Source organism: Centruroides vittatus, unplaced genomic scaffold, assembly GCF_030686945.1.
Source record: "Centruroides vittatus isolate TY-2023 unplaced genomic scaffold, ASM3068694v2 contig_602, whole genome shotgun sequence".
Taxonomy (NCBI): domain Eukaryota; kingdom Metazoa; phylum Arthropoda; class Arachnida; order Scorpiones; family Buthidae; genus Centruroides; species Centruroides vittatus.
In genome coordinates, this window is record NW_027122368.1 from 1,312,336 (window position 1) to 1,333,851 (window position 21,516).

The 21,516-nt window shown below is 33.1% G+C and overlaps 2 protein-coding genes across 4 annotated transcripts in view; one reads left to right on the plus strand and one right to left on the minus strand.

The window, feature by feature from the left end:
• The window catches only part of LOC136979298 (methionine synthase-like), a 41,206-nt gene extending 33,871 nt beyond the window's left edge, over positions 1 to 7,335 (plus strand). Inside the window, 9 exon segments of the mRNA XM_067275241.1 lie at positions 422 to 497; positions 569 to 724; positions 814 to 1,007; positions 1,082 to 1,221; positions 1,308 to 1,374; positions 5,419 to 5,440; positions 5,443 to 5,519; positions 6,892 to 7,095; positions 7,159 to 7,335. Of these exon segments, the coding sequence (XP_067131342.1) occupies positions 422 to 497; positions 569 to 724; positions 814 to 1,007; positions 1,082 to 1,221; positions 1,308 to 1,374; positions 5,419 to 5,440; positions 5,443 to 5,519; positions 6,892 to 7,095; positions 7,159 to 7,254 (1,032 nt within the window). The 3' untranslated portion in view covers positions 7,255 to 7,335.
• Positions 7,336 to 18,303: 10,968 nt separating this feature from the next.
• The window catches only part of LOC136979305 (WD repeat-containing protein 20), a 71,922-nt gene continuing 68,709 nt past the window's right edge, over positions 18,304 to 21,516 (minus strand). For all 3 annotated transcript variants that reach the window (XR_010881369.1, XM_067275249.1, XM_067275250.1), the window contains one exon: positions 18,304 to 19,148. Coding sequence is in view for 1 of the 3 variants with exons in the window: in XM_067275249.1 (XP_067131350.1) it covers positions 19,086 to 19,148 (63 nt within the window). In the remaining 2 variants the exon portion in view is untranslated. The remainder of the gene's footprint in view (positions 19,149 to 21,516) is intronic.

Below are 21,516 nucleotides of genomic sequence, written 5' to 3' on the forward strand. Positions count from 1 at the left end.
TCTGATCTAGATGATGATTGGCAAGGGTCACTTAACGAGATCCAAATTTGGCATTGATCTTACAAGAATTGGATTTGTAGAGAAAATGGCAATGTCTCTTAGTCACAAGATGCGCCTTATATACATTTTGGAAAAATAACAGATGGTAATTACTGTGAAGAATTAATTTTTACAGAAGACTCCATCAGTGCTTACGTATAGTAAGCCAAAAGCTGCATAAAAATAAATTTATAAATGAGAAAATGGAAAAGTGACTATAAAAATATCATTGTAAACCAATGATTTATGGTAAATTTAAAAAAAATTTGTATTTTCTTAATCCCCGAGATCGATAAAGCTTTAGAAATGTTAACAGGTTGAATTAAATCTGTCTATAAATTATTTTAATATAAATTACTTTAAACATTAAAACTCTTTTCAGCATAAAAATTACGTATCATTAGAAAAAGCTAGAGATAAGAAGTTAGATATTGATTGGATCAGAAGACCGAAACTAGGTAAGGAACATGGACAAAAATGATATAAACTGTTATTACATCTAATAATTATTTACTCAATTTTTGTTCAGTTAGACCCACTTTTCTCGGTACAAAGGTATTCAACGACGTAGATTTAAATTTTCTAGTTCCGTACATTGATTGGAAACCATTCTTCGACGTATGGCAGCTGCGTGGTAGATATCCGAACAGAAGTTTTCCTAAGATCTTTAAAGATAAAACAGTTGGCAAGTATGAATTTTGAAATGGTAAAATGGCATTCTCTTCTAGCGTCAAATACTCGCGTTTAAGCATTTGATACTTTTCGTTACGACAGGAACCGAGGCAAAGAAATTATACTGCAATGCCAAAAATACCTTAGAAATGATAATCAAAGACAGATTGCTAAAAGCCAAAGGAATTGTGGCATTTTATGCGGCAAACAGCAAGGGAGACGACATAATTTTGTATTCGGGTGATAATTTATCAAAACGTGCTCCGCTGGCCGTACTTCACGGATTGAGACAGCAAGTAACTACATTTTTAACATGTTAAATAAGAAGCTAAAATATAAAGTAAAGAAAAAATGAATTTAATATTTATAGCTGGAAAAAGACTCTGCAGCAACAGAAGATCCTTACCTGTGTCTGTCAGATTTTGTTGCTCCCGAAGACAGCGGAATAAACGATTACGTTGGAATGTTTGCAGTGTCTGCAGGATTTGGGTGTAAAGAAATGTGCAATAGGTGATAATGTTTGTTATATTCTACTAATTAATAAGTTTATTATGTATTTAAATCCTCCTTATGGTAATATATGCCATTTTTTTAAGATTGGAAGCAAATTTGGACGATTACGGCGTCATAATGGTTAAGGCCTTGGCCGATAGATTAGCCGAAGTGAGTGCCATTTAAATGGTATTTTCATTTTTTGACGTGGTAACACTCGGTAACGGTTTAAACTAAAAAAGCAGAATTTTTCATATAAAAGATGTTCGGATCTATAATTGACTTAAAAATTAACAGAAAAATTATTGCTAAAATCATTAAAATTATTTTTAACAGTCGATAACTGGTAAATATCTGAATCTCCAATTTTTCTGCTTTAGTATTTTATCAGCTGAGCCAATTCCATTCGGCAGTTGTTGATTTTGGAATATTTGAGTGATGATATCAAAGTGCGAGTCTTCTATATTATTTCTTGGAAGTACGGGTTTACCAACAAATTTCCGAAACTTGGATGGAATTCTGAGAAATTACGTAAAGCTCCTGTAATCATTAGGCTCGTTAACCGAATGACTTTCCGTGTTGCACAAATTCACTTGTTGGTGTTACTCGTATCCTGTTTGATTTTTACCTCATATTTTACTCACATTTAACCTTAGATACAGCTTTTAAAAAATGATTCGAGTATCAGTGGTATCAAATGCAAACACCAGTGTACATTTAATATATTTGTAACCTAAGTTTATAGCAGTCCGTGGTGTGTTAGAGCCTTGGGAGGCATATTAACCATCCCGAATAATCATTGCTTTTACGATTCGGCAATGCCATCGGCCATTGTTGACTTTTTGCATCTTTTAATAATTATTTATTTAGGTCTTTTTAATAGATAATTTCTTTTATTGTGGATATCTCACCATGTGCAGATACAAATGCAGCACCACGTCCTTTTGATTGCTTTGCATCCTCTACACATTGGAGATCAATAAATATAGAATAACTTTATAACCAAAAGGAACATACTTTGGACTATAGAAAGAGGTGATCAATACAAATTTATTATGCAGGAGTTTAGAATAACCAGCAAATCGACAACTGCAACTATTAAAAAAAAGAACAAGAAGCCATTGTAAAAGAAAACAGCAAAAATGAAGGAGAAAATGTGTTTAAATGACATCTTATAAAGAACTGGAAAACTGTCTTACTGAATGGATTATTTCTAAAGTCAAAAATGCAAGGAAGTTAAGTATTATTATAGACAAAGCAAAATTCTTTAATGAAAAATTGGGATATGAAAAAAATTTTTACACATTCAATAGCCAGTTTGAAGGCTTTAAAAAGCATATCATCATCTCATTACAATATTGACAAGGAGAACAAGCAAGGTGCTTATTCTCCTTCACAATGTTGTAATGAGATGACAACCGACAACTGGTGCAGGTGCCTTGAATGATTGGTTACTCCGAGCAAAACAAAAAAATTAAAACACAAATTGACACTGTTACAACTTCGAATTATTTTAATAATTCATTCTTGAGAAAGACGTACAGTTCAGGGTTCAAATTTAGCTGGCCAGAAGCAGGATAAGGCTCGAATTATCATTGGGTGGTGTTGTAGTGCCGACAGCAACGATATGCATTTACCACACAGCTAAAAGACATTAGAAATATTCTAAACTTGATAATGCTATTTGCATCGAATATGCTCACACCTCGACCGAACGGATGACGAAAAAATTTTCAAGACTGCATAATGGAATTTAATTGAGAAACAATTAAACAAACATTTTGCTGATCTTAGATAATTGCTCATTATAATCTACCAGTTTCAAACACAGAGTTTTTATTTCTTCCACAAAACACATCACCATTGGATACAGGTATCATTTGTAATTTTAAATGTTTCTACAATAAGCAACTTATGAGAAAAATATACAAGCTGACATTTAAAAGTGTCAAGAACACATCAACATTCATGTTGCCATCAAATACATTGTCAATGCACTCAAACTATTCAAAACTATTTTATGAATTCTGGTCTCGTAGGTGAGTAAATTTATTTAAATGATAATACTCAAATAGAAGCTAATAATTAATTCCATATGTTAACATATTAATTATTCATAAGAGGACTTTGTTAATGCAGATGGTTTTATAACAAATTTCTCTGAAACGTTAATTGACAAACAACTGATTGAAAAATATAAGAACAATCGTCGTAAGCTTCCCATAAATGACATGCTTGTAACGATATTTCTGCTTATCTGACAGTATCCGAAGCCACGAGCACTGATAAAATGCTGTTAAACTTTTACGGTGCTGAAAAACATTTGTGCAAAATACGTAAATTCTTGAAGTTCATACGAAACACGATCATGTTTACAGTAGATCCCCCTATAACACGGGTTCGTATAACACGGGGAAAAAGTTGCGATCACATTCGTATAACACGGTAAAACGTCATCGCCGACTCGTGTCGTGACAGATTGGTCGAATCTGGACCAATAGCGAACATTGCACAAACCGTCGAGTTTAAACGAGCAGCAAACCTACTAAAAACCATTTATTATTTAATGTATGGACATTAAAGTCCATAAAAATTATATTTCTATTAATGATGTCTCCAAAGTTTGGCGAATTTTCCGCAGAAAAATAACTCAGGAAACACGCACCCGCCGTTCGACGAGCCGCTCCGCGACGAAAACAAGCTTAAGCAATGGCGTCGTCGAACGGTGCACACTCGGTAAGTAATCCTACAATTTTTTGTTTATAGCATAGTTTATATGGATTATTCCCAAAAATTATACATGTTTTGGAAATGTTGAGTCAAATTAGTCTAGAATCGGTTAATTTTATGGAAGAAAACCTTTCAAACAGCCGTAGCCCCTAAACTGCACACGTGCCGGGCTGTGATTGGCTCACGTGTTTAAATGACTCGTACAACACTGAATTTATATAACATGGAACGTATCTACAGTGTTATAGGGGGGGTCTACTGTATTTTAAGTATCTACATCTACTTTTATCAGTTTAATGACTGTACAGTTTTCATCAGATATATACAGTATTTAAGCCAATTTTTGCACAATGAAGAAGATGGATTTGTAAGCAATAAGGGAATGACGTAAGTAAAACATTAAGCAATTTGATGTTTACCTTATTCCCTTATTGCTTATTTCCAAGAACGATCCCACCCCTCTATACACATTTTTTAATTAAATACTAGGACTGAATCTGTTGTAATTTTAAGGCAGAAAAGGAAGGAACACATCAGAACTCAAAATTAAGTGAAATAACTAAAAATCCCGAAAAAAATATACCATATTCTTGATTCTCGGTTACTCTGATTTTGTAGGGAATGAGGACACGTGAACAACATTTGATAAACTCTAAGTAGTAGCAATGCTATCTATGTATGTTGCGTGAAACACTTTACATTAACAACAATGCAATTGATATATATGAGTGTTCAGAAGAGTTTTAGGAGATTAATATTCCATGTATATAAACCTTTTTACATGATTACAAAATATGTATTAATTAAAACTACAAGGTGAGTGAAAAATAACTAGGCATCGAGAAATTGCTGTACTTCTTATATTTCTAAAGGAAAGATGATGAAAATTATTTCGCATGCAAATATTTTCATTTAATAAGTTACGTATCTTAAAATTCAACATAGGCACCCACCAACTTCCTGAAATGACTGGGGATTGTGGTGTGAATGGATGGCACTTCTCTGTGTATCTGCAACCAAATCTGAAGTCATTAGCTTTGAATGACAATTCTTGATTGTTTCCGGATGGGTTGTGGCATGATGTCCCTTCACTGTACACCAATCATCTCTGCACAGTAAACACCGATTTCCATACCTCGTAGTGTGAAGCAATCTGCGCTCGCTCTCGAGTAGACGAGGGTCGGACATCTTTTTTGCCACTGCACGAGCGGCCTCTCTCGGTCACTGCCAACATTGCCAATGCAGGAATTATAAAATTCCTATGATTTATGTATATGCGTGCATAAATTTTATTATAATTTCATTATTATTACAAAAGTTATTATGATTTCCCAATGCATAGTTACTTTCCACCCATGATGTATAATATATGCTAGTTTTCTCTTTGTGTCTGGCAATGCTGGTTATTTTAATGCAAATTATGATTTTAAATTGCTTTTCTCCATTTGTTCTTTAATCTTAATGATAAAACTTTTCATCCGTAAGGCATTTGCCGAGATGCTACACGAAAAGTCAGGAAAGAATTGTGGGGCTACTCTTCAGATGAGTCTCTGGATTCAATTGCTTTGCACAAGATTAAATATCAGGTGAGTCTGTAGAAATAGAAATTTTAATCTATAATACCGTATTTACTCGCATATAAGACGAGGTTTTTATTCATATTTCACTGCTTCAAAAACCTAGGTTATCCTATACGTGTGAATGAAGGATTCTTTTCGTTTTTACAATTTTTGTGTACTGTGTTTTCGCCGTACTTTTTACCGGATTCTCACCTTCTGGTGTTTGAAAACAAAAGTATTTTATCTGGGTCGTTTGAATTGTTCTTGTGTGTTGTCGGGAGTAAAGATGAATAGCAATAAGAAAAGCAAAGCTTTTGAATTGAATTCCAAAATTACACGGGATCCCAACATTTAATTCATTCCCACGTGAAAACAGATGATTATTTGAAAATCAAAATTCGGAGAAACTCATAAGTGTAATCGACGAAGAGTGAATTCGACTGTTAAGAATTAGCAAAAAAGGTTCCCGATTATCCAGCTTTACGCGAACAAATTATGTTGTCGATTTTACAAGATTTTTTCCTTGAAGTTTAAAATGCCAGTAATTTTTGCAAGACAATGTGCACATTTGATATTTTATTTGTGATTAAACAAAATAAAATTAGAATTGTATTAATAAATCTAATTTTTTTTTTTTCAAAGTCATGCCTCGTTCTATATGCAAGATCGTCTTATACACGAGTAAATATGGTAATTCCAAGAATTATATAAAAAGTTTCAATCAATAATCTTGAGTAAGAAGTAAAAGTGTAACTCTCTTTAAATGCTACAAATAAAAAAACTAAATTTTACAAAAGTTTAAAAAGTGATCGTCGGTAGCAATGATTAGAATGTTTACGAGCCAGAGCATTAAATTTTGTAAATTCCAAATGGCTTTCTTGGGAACTGGAAGAAGAGTGCACACCCTGCACGTCTGCTTAAGGCAGCTCTTATTATATTTGCCACTGGCAAAGACGGTTAAGGCAACACTGCATTTAAAATTAGAAAATTTCCATAATTTGGTTGTTCGAAGAAAATGTTCTAAAACCAAATGGATCTGCGACTTGATCTTATCTTAGCGATTAAAAGTGTTATGAAATGAAAAATGCAAATATTTAGATTGAACCAAGCCAGGCTTCATAGTATCTCAAAATGGTGTTTTTAATCAAGATAATTGAAAATAATAGATAATTTTTATGTGAAAATAGGATTTAAATATACTGCATCTAAGGTGTTTTATATGAAAAATATTTTTGATTACGTATAAATTTATCATCATTTTTATCAAAAAAAGGAGGAGTACTTAACGAGAATGTGAAACGTTGAGCGTAGCTATCTCGTAAGTGGCGCTCGACGTTCACGGTTTAGAGATTTGTATTTCCTTGAAAGAAAAAAACATTACGCTTGTTAAATTTAACAGGGCATTAGGCCGGCTCCCGGATATCCGACCCAACCGGACCACACCGAAAAAATTACGATGTGGGAACTAATGAAGGTGGAAGAAGCGACCGGGATAGCACTGACCGAAAGTTTGGCCATGGATCCTGCCGCTTCGGTCTGCGGCCTGTATTTCTCCCGTCCCGAAGCGGTCTACTTTTCTACGGGAAAGATAGCAAGGGATCAGGTGAGTCGCAGTGTCTCTTCCGTCTCTTTTGAATTTCGAAATTTTTACGAGTGCAAATTTTAGGTGGAAGATTACGCAAAGAGAAAGGGATTCCCGGTCGATAAAGTAGAAAAGTGGCTCGCACCCATTTTAGGTTACGACCAAGAAGAACTGGCATGATAATTCATAAATTTAGGAAATTTTTATATTTATTGTATAAATATTTTCATATTAAAACAGAGAGATGGTTAAGTTTTCAAATACGATCTTTGTTAATAATTCACATCAAATTTTCTTTTATAAATCTTTCTTAAAACACACATTACAGTAAGTTGGTTGATGGCTAAATGTAGCAATCAATCTTACCAAGTATCCCTTATGGGTTGTTTCTCTCATGTATCCTGCATTTCCTGTAAAACTTGTATAGACTGGAGTATGTGTAAACAAAACAAAATACATCAAAGAACCATAAAATAAACTCCAATATGGGCTGTTTTCAATCATTCCTCCCCAAAATATTTAGAAGCAATTGTATAAGTACCAAATAAACTTCCAAATTATAATAATATAATATGGCTATAATATATAATATAAGGCTATAATATGGCTATGTAATTAATTATATGCTAAATAATGTGTCTTAGAGGTAGGCAGTTATGCTTTGGCTCTAATTGGAACATCAGAATGGCACAATGGATCATTTTGATTTTCTAATTGTACTAAACTATTCATTCTATAATCTTTATACTTCAATCTGACGGAGGTAACCCCCCGGCACTTATCCATTTTATCTTTGTCACATTTGGTTAATCTCTACTTTATCTCTAGTTTTTTGTCACCATTCTCTTGTGTGATTGCCAAGTTCACTTTCTTTGGTTAATTATTTTTCAGCAAAATCAGACTGTGCAGAGAGGGCTAAGCTGTCGAGTGCTTTGTATAATTAATGTATTCTTCGGACAAGAATTGTGATTATCTTGAGCAAACATTTGGAAGAAAGAATTCCATGTCTTTCTTGTAATAATTTTGCTTGCATTTAAAAAAAATTTGATATCACCTCCTAACTTGATTTAACCAAATCAAGCCAATACATAACCCATACATTCTATTTGTCTATTTCTTGCTAAGCTTCTGCCTCAAGTTTCTTTGTCCAGTGGTAACTTCCAGTATGGTAGCCTCAGTAACGTATTGTTCTTTCTTTATTTCATCTAGTGATAAAAATATTAGCTCTTTTGGATGTCTCAGTTGGATATTGTGATGAAAGTGCTTATCTTCTACCTTGAGTAGGTTGTCCATGTGTGTGTTTTATCTATATAATCTACATTATTGTTTTCTTCATTCAGCTGGTTCAGTAAGTTTTCAAATGCAACAACAACCATTGCATTATTGCACTGTTTGTCTTCATTGTATTGGTTCTTAAGCCCAACTATTGAACTTCTGTGTATATCGTCTGTCCAAAATGAAACAGGCATAGATGTGAGAAGTCTTTTAGTGGCTTTTTCCAAATTCATCACAATTGGCAATGGTTATGTTTGGAATTTGCATTTTTCTTGCTGTTTCTTTAAGCATTTGTAAAAGTTACACAAATTCTCTTATAATTTATTTTGCATGAGGACATTTACAGTAAAAGCTGTGAATGAAATCTCTGAGAACTTCTTGGCAGGATTGATTGAAACTCTGCTCCTGTTTACTAATTGGTGAAAGAACTGATTTTCAGGTATATTGCAGCATCAGATATGCCCTCAAATTTCTTATGGACAAGTTTAATTGAATGTGCTGCTGGTTGTTTGACAGCATTGTTTCAAATTTATTTTAATTCTCTTCACTACAGTTTATTTGCTTCATGATGCATCTGCATGTTTCTCAGTTTGCATTTTCATTCCATTGTTGTTGCTTATTGATACTTTTCTTCCATTATACTTCTCTCTTTGATTGCATTTTCAAAGGGAACTCTCATGTGATAGCCAGTGTCACAGATGCTCAATGTGAGTTCCCTTCATTAATCTACAGTAATCTAACTCTGTCCAGACACACTGCAACACGTTCTCATCAATGGTTTGCACCGTACCACAAATGCAATTTTTCAATTCATGCACATCTTGGGGAATCGTTTACAAATACTGTGCAAGGGTGTCGCCAGAGGGGGGCAGAGGGGCAGTCGCCCCTCCCTAGACATGCGAAAAAAATTATTTAAATGCTAAGTCATTTATTGCCCGATTTATAATTCCCGCGCGAAAAACCCTAGAAGATTATGTTTTAATTAAAATAATCTTCTTAAGCGTCTTAAAATTTATGAATTGTTTTTATTTTACCTACATACAATTCATATCCTCTATCAATTTATATCATCTTGCCCCCCCCAGCCTATTGGCTGGCGATGCCCTTGATACTGTGTCTTTCACATATCCCCCATAGGAAAAAAATTACAGGCTGTGATGTCTGGTAACCTTGGGGCCACCATAGATGATGATGATGATCAGCATTAACTCCATAGCCTATCTAGTGATGTGACAACCACCTGTTAAAGAAGTTTCTAGTGTAGGTTCATGCAATCATGTTGGTAGTGGTACGGTGGCTCCATCAAGCTGGTAGATATAAATGGCATTGTTACATTTAGGCTGTGGCATAAACCACGTAGTCAGTATGTTTAAGAATGATGCACCAGTTAAGCTTTGTTCACACTGAGCAAGATTCGCTGGTGAAAGTGAAAAACAGAGTGAATAACACATCAGACATGATGTCATTTCTGGCAAATTTTACCATTTCATGAATTGTTTCAAAGTTTGAAGCTGTTGAGCTTTTTTGCTAGCAAAAAAATTTCGCCACCAATCGTATTCCCGCTAGTTGTCACATGGTTCTTGTTTCCAAGATGGCTACAGAAACTTTCTCACACAATAGAGTAAATGTTGTAATTATGGATTTTTAATATTTCTCTCACCCAGCATCATTTTCTTTTTGAAGTATCTTTTTCCTCGATAAATAAACAAACGTGGTTAACGACAGAATATCGGAAGCGGCCATTTTGTTTTTCGAGATGACATTTTCTCTTGCTTGCAAATGATTGGGTCCTTAAAATTCGCAATCGCTTTTTGCTTTTGGTTGTATGGGTCAATTTCACTAAGTGAATAAAACTCGCTTTTATCATTCACTTTTGCTGTTCACTCGGTGTGAACTAAGCTTTACTGTCTCATTAGGAAATAAGTACAGGTTGTACACTTTTAATGTGTAGATAGCACAAAAAACATTTGTCTTCGGCAAATCACATACATGTTCGACAACTTTACTCCCCCAAATGTAAACATTTTGCTCGTTCACCTTCCCACAAACAAAAAGTGTAGCCTCATCACTGAACTGCAACTTCTCTAAAAAACCAATGGCACTGATAAAGTCTTGAAATGACCCTCAAAACTGAAAGCAGTTGATGTAGTTCACTGATGTTAGGTACAGTACTGTACTTCAGCAACTGTACTCAATAAGGGTGCATTACAGCTGTGTGGTGTTTATTACATAAGTGTCTAAACACTTATATAATATACACCACACAGCTGTTTTGGAAATCGCAAGCTTCCAGCTCACTCTTTCTATAGACTTTCGATAGCCCTGCCGTAAACATTCCCTAATTATTTCTTTATCAGTCACAGAAGTTGAAGGTCTGCCAGACAATTTACCTTTACAAAGACAGCCCATTTTGATGGAATTGATTACATCATCACCTTTGAATGAAGCTCTTTGCTAGCCATTCTTTACAAAGTTATGTACGAAATTGATACTTCGCACTCATCACCGACCTACTAATACGAAATCGTAAGAGATAAAATGCTTTCTCAACACTGACAGCCTTTTTTCTGAACTAGTCTGTCTGCCAGCTGGTAATAGAATTATGAACTACTGGGTCTGTTCAGAAATAAACTTGAGGATGTGTTCCAATGTATTTCACCAGATAATGGATATATTCCTGATGAAACATGTTACCATTCAAATCATTTTGAAATTCCTTGTGTAATCAAGGTAAAAGTTAGGAATGTTAAATTAATTTTAATTTCAAATATCTTTTCTTCTATATTTAAGTATTTTAAAGCATCTTAAATTTGTATTATTATTATTAAAATAATAATGACCATACAAATAATTCTGGGTCAGTTCAAATCCTTTTTTTATGCTAGCTTTCTGCTCAATTATATCGGTTCTAATATAGTTAAATCAAAATCAAATACATATTATTCATTTTATCCAGACTCCGAATCGAGCGTCAAAATAGAAAACAATACACTCAAAGGATACGCTTGGCAATCTGCCGTCTCTGCTTGGATGGCGCTTTGATTCTTTTTGACGCAGAAGAACCTCAGTTGCCTACAGCAATTGCACAAAATACTTTCCATAAATTTAAAAACATTATTAATACACTTCTTTATTTATCATTTTAAACTTTTATGGCTTACGGTACAAATCGCATTACAAGGCGATTTGTTTCCGTTACCTTTTATCCTTTAATTTCAAAGTGAGACAAACCATTTTATTATTGTAGTTACATTTTAATATAACATTTTTATTTAAAACTATTGTAAGTATATTAGTTATAAATAAATGATTGAGAATTGTTGCTCGTATATATGATTAAATTCAATAAGGCGTAAAAAGCAGCTTAAAAGTGAACCGCGACTATCCGAGGTTCACGTTCCCTCGGATAATTGGGGTTCTGCTCGACTCTAGGTATGTTATGTTACATTTTTGTTTAGCTATATTCAAATTATTAAACTCTTATTTTTTAGCTTTAAAAAGGTTTACAAAGGAGTCTTATATTATAAGAACATGGCAGCATTCAATATTGTTCAAATTTTTTTAGCGTGTTATACGTAAAGCCGTCAGACAATTCGAAAATTTGATGCAATTTGGCCCGATAAATGGTTAAAAACATTAAATTAAACAGCGTTACAGTTTGTCGAGAGTTTGATTTCAAGTTATAGAGTTTATGTTGTTACGGTGTCGTATTCGTAGTTTTATTCCATTTAAAGATCACCTTTAATGTACTCTGTTAATTTGGCTTTATCATTTAAACAATCAGGCTAGAACAAGGCCAATTAATTATGTAGATATTATATTTATTTGGACTAAAATCCTGTTAGATACTTACTATAATGCTACTTCATAATCTTTAGAAGTAATTTTATTGTATCTCCGAAGATAAACATTATTTTTCGTCGAAATACCGAAAGAATTTCAAAGTTATAACGCAAGTTTTCCTTACGTGATATCCATTGCAATGCAGATAAGTTTTATATTTGTAAAACAATATGCATAGTTGCCATCTTTAAGTTTGATTGTACTCTCTTTGGCTATGCACTTGATCTCCAGCAGATGCTATTAAACATGTTATGCTTTTCCAAAAGTTCTCGAGAACAGAAGGAAATATAACCAAACAATTTTTTGCATTAGAATCCTACTTAATTCTTACATCTGCTTCTGTTGTCAAAAATTTTTTATATACATTTTCTATGGGAGAATTCTTTAACATTTTTAATGGCATCTGCCAGAACTCTCGGGCGCAACCAAATAGTTATAATTAAGGCCGACCATAATCTATTTATGGTCATTTTTTATGTTTCGTATATCATCAAATAAACTCACAACTGAAGAAAGTTAATGAGTGTTTTTTATTTATTTCTGTGCACTATAACTTTCAATACTATAAACTATTGATCTTTAGGAGTCTAATGGCAATTAGAGTAAGAAAATAACTATTTTAATTGAGCCCTTGCCCAGGAAAACGTATCTGCAACTTTGCTGTTTTGAAAAAAAATGGCAAAAAACTGATTCCTGCTTACACAGCATACATCAATACTGAACAAACACTGAATTATACATAAACCATCGAAGTGATTTTACCATAAAAAGACAGTTTAGAAAGAAACACTCATTTTTGAGTCGTAAGGAAAATAATGTTTGCGGTCTTGGAAAAACATTGTATCTGTCTTTAGGTATTAGTTTATTTCAAGAGTAAACAATACAGCATTTCCCTTTACAGGGAAATGCACAAACAATAGCTTTTATTTTCTAAACTTTCTACAGTATTAAGAATTGCCGATAACGGTTTCTTCCTGCAACACCCCCTACGACTCGGTGCGTTTTTCTTTTAAAACTCTTGACGTGCCCACGAGATCTTGTTTTCCTTGCTGTTCTTATGAGCAACGGGCCATCACATAGAGGAGGCAAGGAAATATCTGTTGATTTTGAAATCTGGACATTACCTCTGCACCACGTCCACCTCCTCTCTGCCGTCCACGGTTGCGCGACGTCGTGATTTTTGCACGTGGTAGTCGGCAAATATTTAAAACCGTATAACAGAGATAATGTTCAGACCTTGCTGTACATTCTTATCACAATTCTAGTTTTGTTTTTGTTTTCTACTCAGAAACACTGCACTTACCACTAGATACGTTTTTCCATGCAACAAATATTTGAACTGTCATCTTTAAAAATTTGAATACAGATATTTTTCTTCAAATGACCACCCCTACTTAAGTACTGTATTTTTCTATCAAATTCAATTTTGCCAATTGTTGGATATGTTTTCCTGTGCAACGGCTCAATTGTTAATGAAATGTGCACGTATTGTATTCAAAGTCTGCACAAAGTCTGACAATCTGTATTGTGAAAAAAACGATTAGTAATCGGTCCAAGTGGACAGCTCCACGATATTTTTGTTACGGAATTGAAATACATTTATCGAGAAAACGTAAAGACGCGTTTTATCGTCGCAAGACATTTAGTGCTTTTTATAAACGATTAATTTTAAAACACAGAAATCTTACGGTGTACGAGCATAAAACATTGTTCGATAGTTTTGGCAAATATAAAAATCAGAACACAAGGCATTTCCTGGAAAATGATTTATTACTCTTTTACAAGTCAAACTTATTGATACATTGATTTAAATTATGACTCATTTTTAACAGGTCTTTCTTTTGTTTGAATATATTATCTGTCGACCTTGTCTGTACAGTACATGCGTGAAAAATGAGGCACCTCGGCACTTCCGACCCTCCGTGTAAACCTACAAACTACAAGGTTCTTATTTTGTATTTTTCGCTTGTACCATTATATACAAAAATGCTTGCAATTCTTTCTTACAGCTCTCTCTTTGGAGATTATATTACAGAACATACCCGTTCTTGCATCTTCCGATTTCTTGGAAAACAATGGCCAAGATGAATGAAAAGTGGGGGAAATGATGTAAAATTATGTACAGTATGGTTTCTGACATGCTGCAGACCACCTTTGCCCACGCTTCGCCTATCCATCCATTCCCGACGTGTAATTCGAAACGATCACACGGTAACGGAAAATTAAGTTTAATGGAACACAATACACTATAAAAGGCTAGGAATCGGCAAATTTATGTGCACAAATACTGGAATACCAGTTACAGTTTCAGACTAGAGTGTGAATGGTATGGATTTATATATATTTTTTTAATTTGGAATGAGGAACTGTATTCACGACTCTATCTTTTTAAAATTTTGGTTACTTTTGCATAATGACCTAGAAACATAGAGGAACAATACTCTAGAAACTAGAACTCTCGTATCTATTGCATATTTTTACTGACATCTGCAAATTTTTGGACACCACGCTCACTGTTTTCATTGAGCCATCAGATAATGACGAATACAGGACAGCACACCAGTAAGAACATTTTTTACTCGAAAAAGTCAAAACCTCACCGACCTTACCGCTTTCGGTATTTTGAATTTCTTTACCGTCGGTACACCCGTCGTTACTTAACATCAATTTTAAATCACATCGACAACAGCAAATAGGAATGAAAGGATAAATGACCTTACAACACTTTCCACCCGTTCGATCACAGTAATATGCATTTATCAATCCACTCCACCTGCACATCACAAAAAATAATCAAGTATGCACTTCATTCATTTCTATTTTAAAATTTTTCATCTCAAAATTGGCACTTTTCTCAAATGTAATATTAAAATTAAAAGATTTTTATCTTACGATACCTAGAATTTTTAGTAATCGTGTAACAAAATAGGAGAAAATAAGACTGTTTCCCGCGATCGAGAGGAAATTTGTCGCTCGATAAAATAAAATGTAATTATGTAAGAATAAATCTTTTATTATTTTGATTGATTTATAACAGAAAGTTAATCAACAACGAAGCCAACCACTACGTAGAATCCACCCGGAAGATGCTTTTCTATTACCATGCTGCGAGATTTTTGCAATCTCTTCGCAAAACATCAACCAGAGCACTCTCCGATTTTATTAGTAATTAAAGTTTACAAAAAATACGTTATTGGCGTAACCGAATTTTTCGTCGGAAAAGTCCGAATATCGGAATCGCCAACAAATTGGTACGTTGTATCGGTAGACATATCAATGAGCAGTTTAAGTGAAGAAATCGACTGTAATTAAAATATATCACGAATTCGAATTACACAATACTGTATATTTAACATTAAGAGTCCCAATTAACCAAGGTGAATTGCGGAAACTAATAGATCTCGTTACTGCAAGTTAAAAACAGTTACGTTACGCACGTAGCCTACGTGTGGTTCAAACAGCAGACATTTATGAGCTGTTTCTTGTCTGTATTTTAATTTTAGTTGATTTCAATTGTTTCTAAATTTCTTTAGATTAATTATATCGCTAGCGAATCACTTTTTACTGCCGTTCTATAACTTATAGTCTCAAACGCACTATACGTACGTTCGAGACAAACGATTTCGATCGATACGATCCAATTCACGTTCGTATTTAATTAAAGTTGTTAATTGGTCTTTAAATTAAGGTTGTATGTAGTGTTTGATTCATTTACATGTTCAATTTGTAAAGGATTTTTGAAATTAGCCTAAAAATAGTTCATAAATTTGAGTTGTTTGATTAAAGTAAAGCATTAAGTTAATTTTTGAAATTGGTTTATTTAATATTAATAAAAGCATTTCTTTAGGGAAAAATATTACCCGTCGAGGCGGCTAAAGTCGTTTGCCTACCGCGCAAGGGAACTACGCTCGCATCCGAGTTTGGTATTCGGAAGTTTTCACGAGTTCTCTCTCCTAGTTACGTCTAGCCCTCGCTACCACGGTTTGGTCAAATATGTGATGCAAAACGTTAAAAAAACTTCTTGGGCAACAAACTCTAAAAAAGTCCTATTAATGAAGAGTTTTCAAGTAACTGAATTTTGTTTGTTCTTTCCTGCCACTAACGAAATCACCTCTGCTGCTGAAATCACTATAATGTTGTGGTAGTAAATATACTATGTATAAACAACGTTTTATTGATTTTCAATGATTAATTTTTTACTTCCGAAAAAATTATAAAATAATTTATGTTCGAGTTGCAGGAAAGTACAAATATCTTATATCAGAAATGCATTTTTTTCTATATTATAAATTACATTATTTAAATTTCAAAAGGAAAATTCGTTTGCTAATCTAAATTATTGATTATACAAATAGCAAAGCGTTACATTTAAGTATTTAAATAGTATAATATACCAAATTTATTATAGGAACCCATTTACTTACTTACGCCGAAGAAAACTCGTCATTATAACGGCCGAATCCGAGTTTATTTATTTATTCTTACCTCGAACTTCTAAATTTATGTTAAAAATCATTTTTAATTTATTTGATATAATGGATTTGTATTAGTAGAAGAAATATTTAGTCAGGCAAAGTAACTCTAAATTATAGATTAAGAATTTTAAGTTACGGCTAAATTTACGCACAGATTTGGATCAAATTTACAAAAATATATCGTTCTTCCCTTTGTAAAGTATTTTTAATAGAACGAGAATGTTCTTATAGCACTCTATATGAAAGTATTTAAAATACGTCAACATTAAAACATTTCTGTTGCTAAAATATCCTATTTGGTTGGCTTCGTTGTTTGACGAGTTGCTTGGTATACGAGGATTTTTTAAAATTTTGATTAAGAATATGTTCTTTTACATTACTTTTTACTTTATCATTAAACAAATTTCCAACCGATCCTGGGAAGTGATGATTTATTTATTTAGTTTCTTTAAATCTCCGGTCATTTTCGTTCTTTTTACGAAGTTACGAAGGATCTGCAATTAAAACATAATTGACATTTTCACATAAGTATTAAATAGAAAGAGAACTTCCCAAAATAAATTATAATGCATACAAAAGATTAAAATTTATAACACAATGTTATAATTATGTTTTTATTCTTGTCGTCATTAAGAATTTTTTGGATATGCAGGAGATGTTGCTAATGAATTATTTGTTATAAACTTGGTAAAACAAAAAAGGACTTCGAAATGATAAGACTTAATTAGAAACTGGAAGCATTTACTAATCGTCGGATATTTCGGACATACCTGTAGATTTAATAAACATTAACTATTTTCGCCGTAGCGTTGTTTAATGTTTAGTATTGAATCTAGACAATTTACAATTTCTTTTTTTGTTTTAATATATCTTCTTGGTTCTAAATGGAAAGCAGATGGAAAATTTCATTTCAAAATTTATAAAATACAACGGGCAGACTTCGATGTATTAATAAAATCGGAAACACGCACTTAATAAAGACTTCAAAATTACAGTAAGATCATTTAAAAGGGCAACAGTTGCAGAGGATCAAAATGGAGTCGAATCCAAATCAACACTGAGCACTTAGGAACTGCAAGGCTACTCTACTTTTGGATCACAGATATCAAAAGTATAAATATATTTGAAACTTCTATGATATAAACTAAGACTTCTTCAACATGCAAAGCTTTAAATTTTATTTTACACAAACTTCATAAAAGCCATCCGACGAGACCAACGTCAAATGGACCGTTAAAACTTAACCCAGTATTAACATTTTTCTGTTCTGTATTATAATGGTATCTAAATATTTGCATTTTTGCGGGTGGGTCGAGATAACGGACGGCCGTAGCGCCCGTCCGTTAAGCGTGGCGAAATTCGGTATTCGAGTCGGAATTTTTTCTCTGCTTTAGAGTATCGTGTTCGGATCGAGATCAAACGTAGTCGGAGATGTTAAGTCTTGACTGAGAATATACGAATACTAATTCGATAAAACCAAAAATCGTAATGGGAATTCTGTTGGCAAATTTCCCACCGTGTCCTAACGTCGTGGGTTCCGTACTTTTATGCAAATTAAACGAGATCGACGGAATTCCGAACGGGTTTAAAACTAAATAATGTAATTTGTATCGTTTATTTATTAAATACAATAACATAATATTCCCATTATTTATAGTAGTAATAGTACATTACTACTTTCCATCACATTCTTTTATTATTTTAAAAATTTTTTTAACAATGTAACAAACTGGTCCTCAATAAACGTAATAAATATTTTCTTGTAATAATGGATGAAAGACAACTAATTGATATCTGGTCTTTGGATAATATTTCAAATAAATCTACATTTCTATCGAAGCAGTCTTTTGAACTGTCTTGTGCAAAATTTCGCTATTCTAAATATGTTATGTCTCGTCTATAATACGCATCTCTCCCATAATTGGTATTCGCGTACAAAAATGCTGCATTCTATAATAAAAAGACAAAATTTTCATTTTTATTTTTTATGAAATGTAAAATTTTTCTTATTTCGTGTCCGGCAAAAAACAAAAATTGAAGGGAGAGTCTATTCGTCTATGAAAAAGGCATCGGCTCTAGACTGTTATAAACAAAAACTTCCATTTTATTGTTTTGGCATGGATGCATTTGCATTATGCTCCGGATGTGGGATATTAGGGGAGATGTGGACAAAATTTTATTTATTTTTTCTCATTATACTTAGTGAATATTCTCGGTGAGCACTTTCAGCTTTTCTGTACAGATCAAAGTAACGATTCACTGGGACTAGAAGAGCAATGGACCAACCAGTGTTTACTATAATATGCCAATGACGGGCATAGTTTACTAGTTGAAAATTCATCAAACAGAATGGCTAGATAATCATATATCTATAGCTGTCCTGGTAGTGCGTGATAATTTACTGCATAATATATGCAGCTAAACTACAGTGCCACCACTTGGGTTGCTGCTATTTGGGCTAGACACTTGCTGACCAAGATTCTGTAAAAAAAAATGAAAAACTTAATTTAAAATATTTCAAATTATTTGTAATTTAGTAATCAACATAAAAATCATCTGAAATATAATAATTATAATCAATTCAGATTTATCACTCCCTCATTCATTTCCAATGCTTTCAACAGTCAAAGCTTTATTAGATGGGATGGAGAGTTCGATTTATTAAACTATCACCACTTCAAGTAAAAATCAATCTCTTCGAGAGAGAGAGAGAGAGATAATTAAAGATAAAAATATAGTAAAGTAATTAAGTCAACACGTTAACCTATATCAACATCTGTAAACAGATATGCTACAATGATTTAATTTATAAAGAAAATACACAATTTTGAATAAATTATCAATTTAGCTAAAATCAAAAATCAACTTTGCCAATTCAGCAGAAATTTCTACTTAAATTCTTTAACGCGGTCATGGCGTTACGAGGCACGTGCGGCTCGTACGGACATGTCTAGTTAGGGCTACAGACGTAATTGCTTGTTTTTCCGTGGGGCGGCACATATGTTTTGATAACATTATTCTACAAACGTCATCTTGATATATTGATATTATTTTATTATACGCAATAAAATATATTAATTTAATAGTACGAAGCACGGGTGACTCGTGCCACCCTGTATTAAAATAGACTACAAGTCACCCGTGACTCGTAACACCCAGCAGCTGCCTAAACGTTCATCTACCAATGCCACGAACGTGTTAAGAAGCCTCTAATTTGGAAAAAATAAAGACTATATTGGAAACATATGAAGTTAAAATTCTTCTTTGTATCTGAATTCAAAAAATCATCTTTAATTTACATTAATAAGTCAAAATGTTAATTAAAACGTCAAAGAATATATATTTCATGCATTATGATTATATAAATTTTATTTTACAATTTTTTTGTGTTTGTTTGTTTCCACCTTATACAGAGTGACACAGACCATCCACACACACATGTTAATATGAAGAAAAGTGAGTTTCATCAAAAATCTTAAAAAGTTCGATGAGTAATTCAGGTACGCTCTATCAAATGGCGACATTTTCAACTTCCGGTATTGGTTGGAAATGGGCTATCCAGACCAAAAATCAAATTTTTTAAATGGACATGATATTTTTTAATTCAGATTCAGATCAAAGGTGTCATACCGTAGCCATGTCCCATTTGAACGCAGAAACCCATAAATGATTTTGGTTGAGTGTCGGGTAAATCTGCTGCAGCCGAAAGATTGCAGTACGGGCATTATCCTTGATCGGGGACCTCACTAATGTAATGTGTTTTCACATTTGGCTAATTGAATTAGAAATGAAGGTGACATTCAACCTCATCACAACACAAACATTTCCACTGTCCAATTATGGACGAAAAAATATTCTTGCATCAGTAAAAATTAATCCTCGAGATTCTACAAGATAACGAGCAAGACATTCTTAGTTATGAATGTATCTTCACCAAGCATTGAACTGTAATGATTTTTGACTGGTATTTGCATTTTGCAACTGGATTAGAAATTAACCGACTGATTTGAATCTTAAAAATCTGAATGATGGTATAGCTACGCATCCTTGATAGAAAGACCTTCCTGTCATACTAGAAAATATTTCTCCGTAATTGTGCCCGGGTGTGTGGTTTCAACAAGATGGATGCTCATCTCATATATCGAGAGCTACTCATGCAGTATTAAATGATATGTTTTCCAACAAGTGGACAGGTAACCATGGTCCAATCAATTATCCATCCCAATCACCTAATCTCACCGTCCTGGTATGTATATTTATGGGAAAGGATAAAACACTTGGTGTATTATGAATGTGTAACTATAAGGGATGAAATGGTCCATAGAATATGCAAAGCAATTCAATCTTTACATTATTATATTCTTCTTCAGGCAACAAATTCTTTTTCAAACAGAGTGGATGCTTGAATTAGTCAGAACAGTGCTCAATTTGAACATTTTTATTGAACAGAATCATGAATCAAGTATGTTACACCAGAAAAACATGATCAAAAATACCATGCAGCAATAGTAACAATTTTTGTTAATTCAGTATCAATTACACATGATTATTGTGCCAACATTTTTTATTATATTTTTCCTACATCGATGGTATGTTAATTAAATATTAACATACCATTAACAGAGGTGTTTTCAGAAAAAAATTTGAGACAAATTTTTATTTTTTCACATTTAATCTGAATTTAAATTAAAAAATGTCATGTTCCATTTAAAAAGTTTGACTTTTGCCCCGGTTAGCCCATTTGTGGTTAGTGCCAGAAGTTAAAGATATAAACCAAACGATTGCCGTAATTAATTGGGCTAATTAAGTGCTATTAACAATTACTTATTGTTAATACATTGGGCTTAGC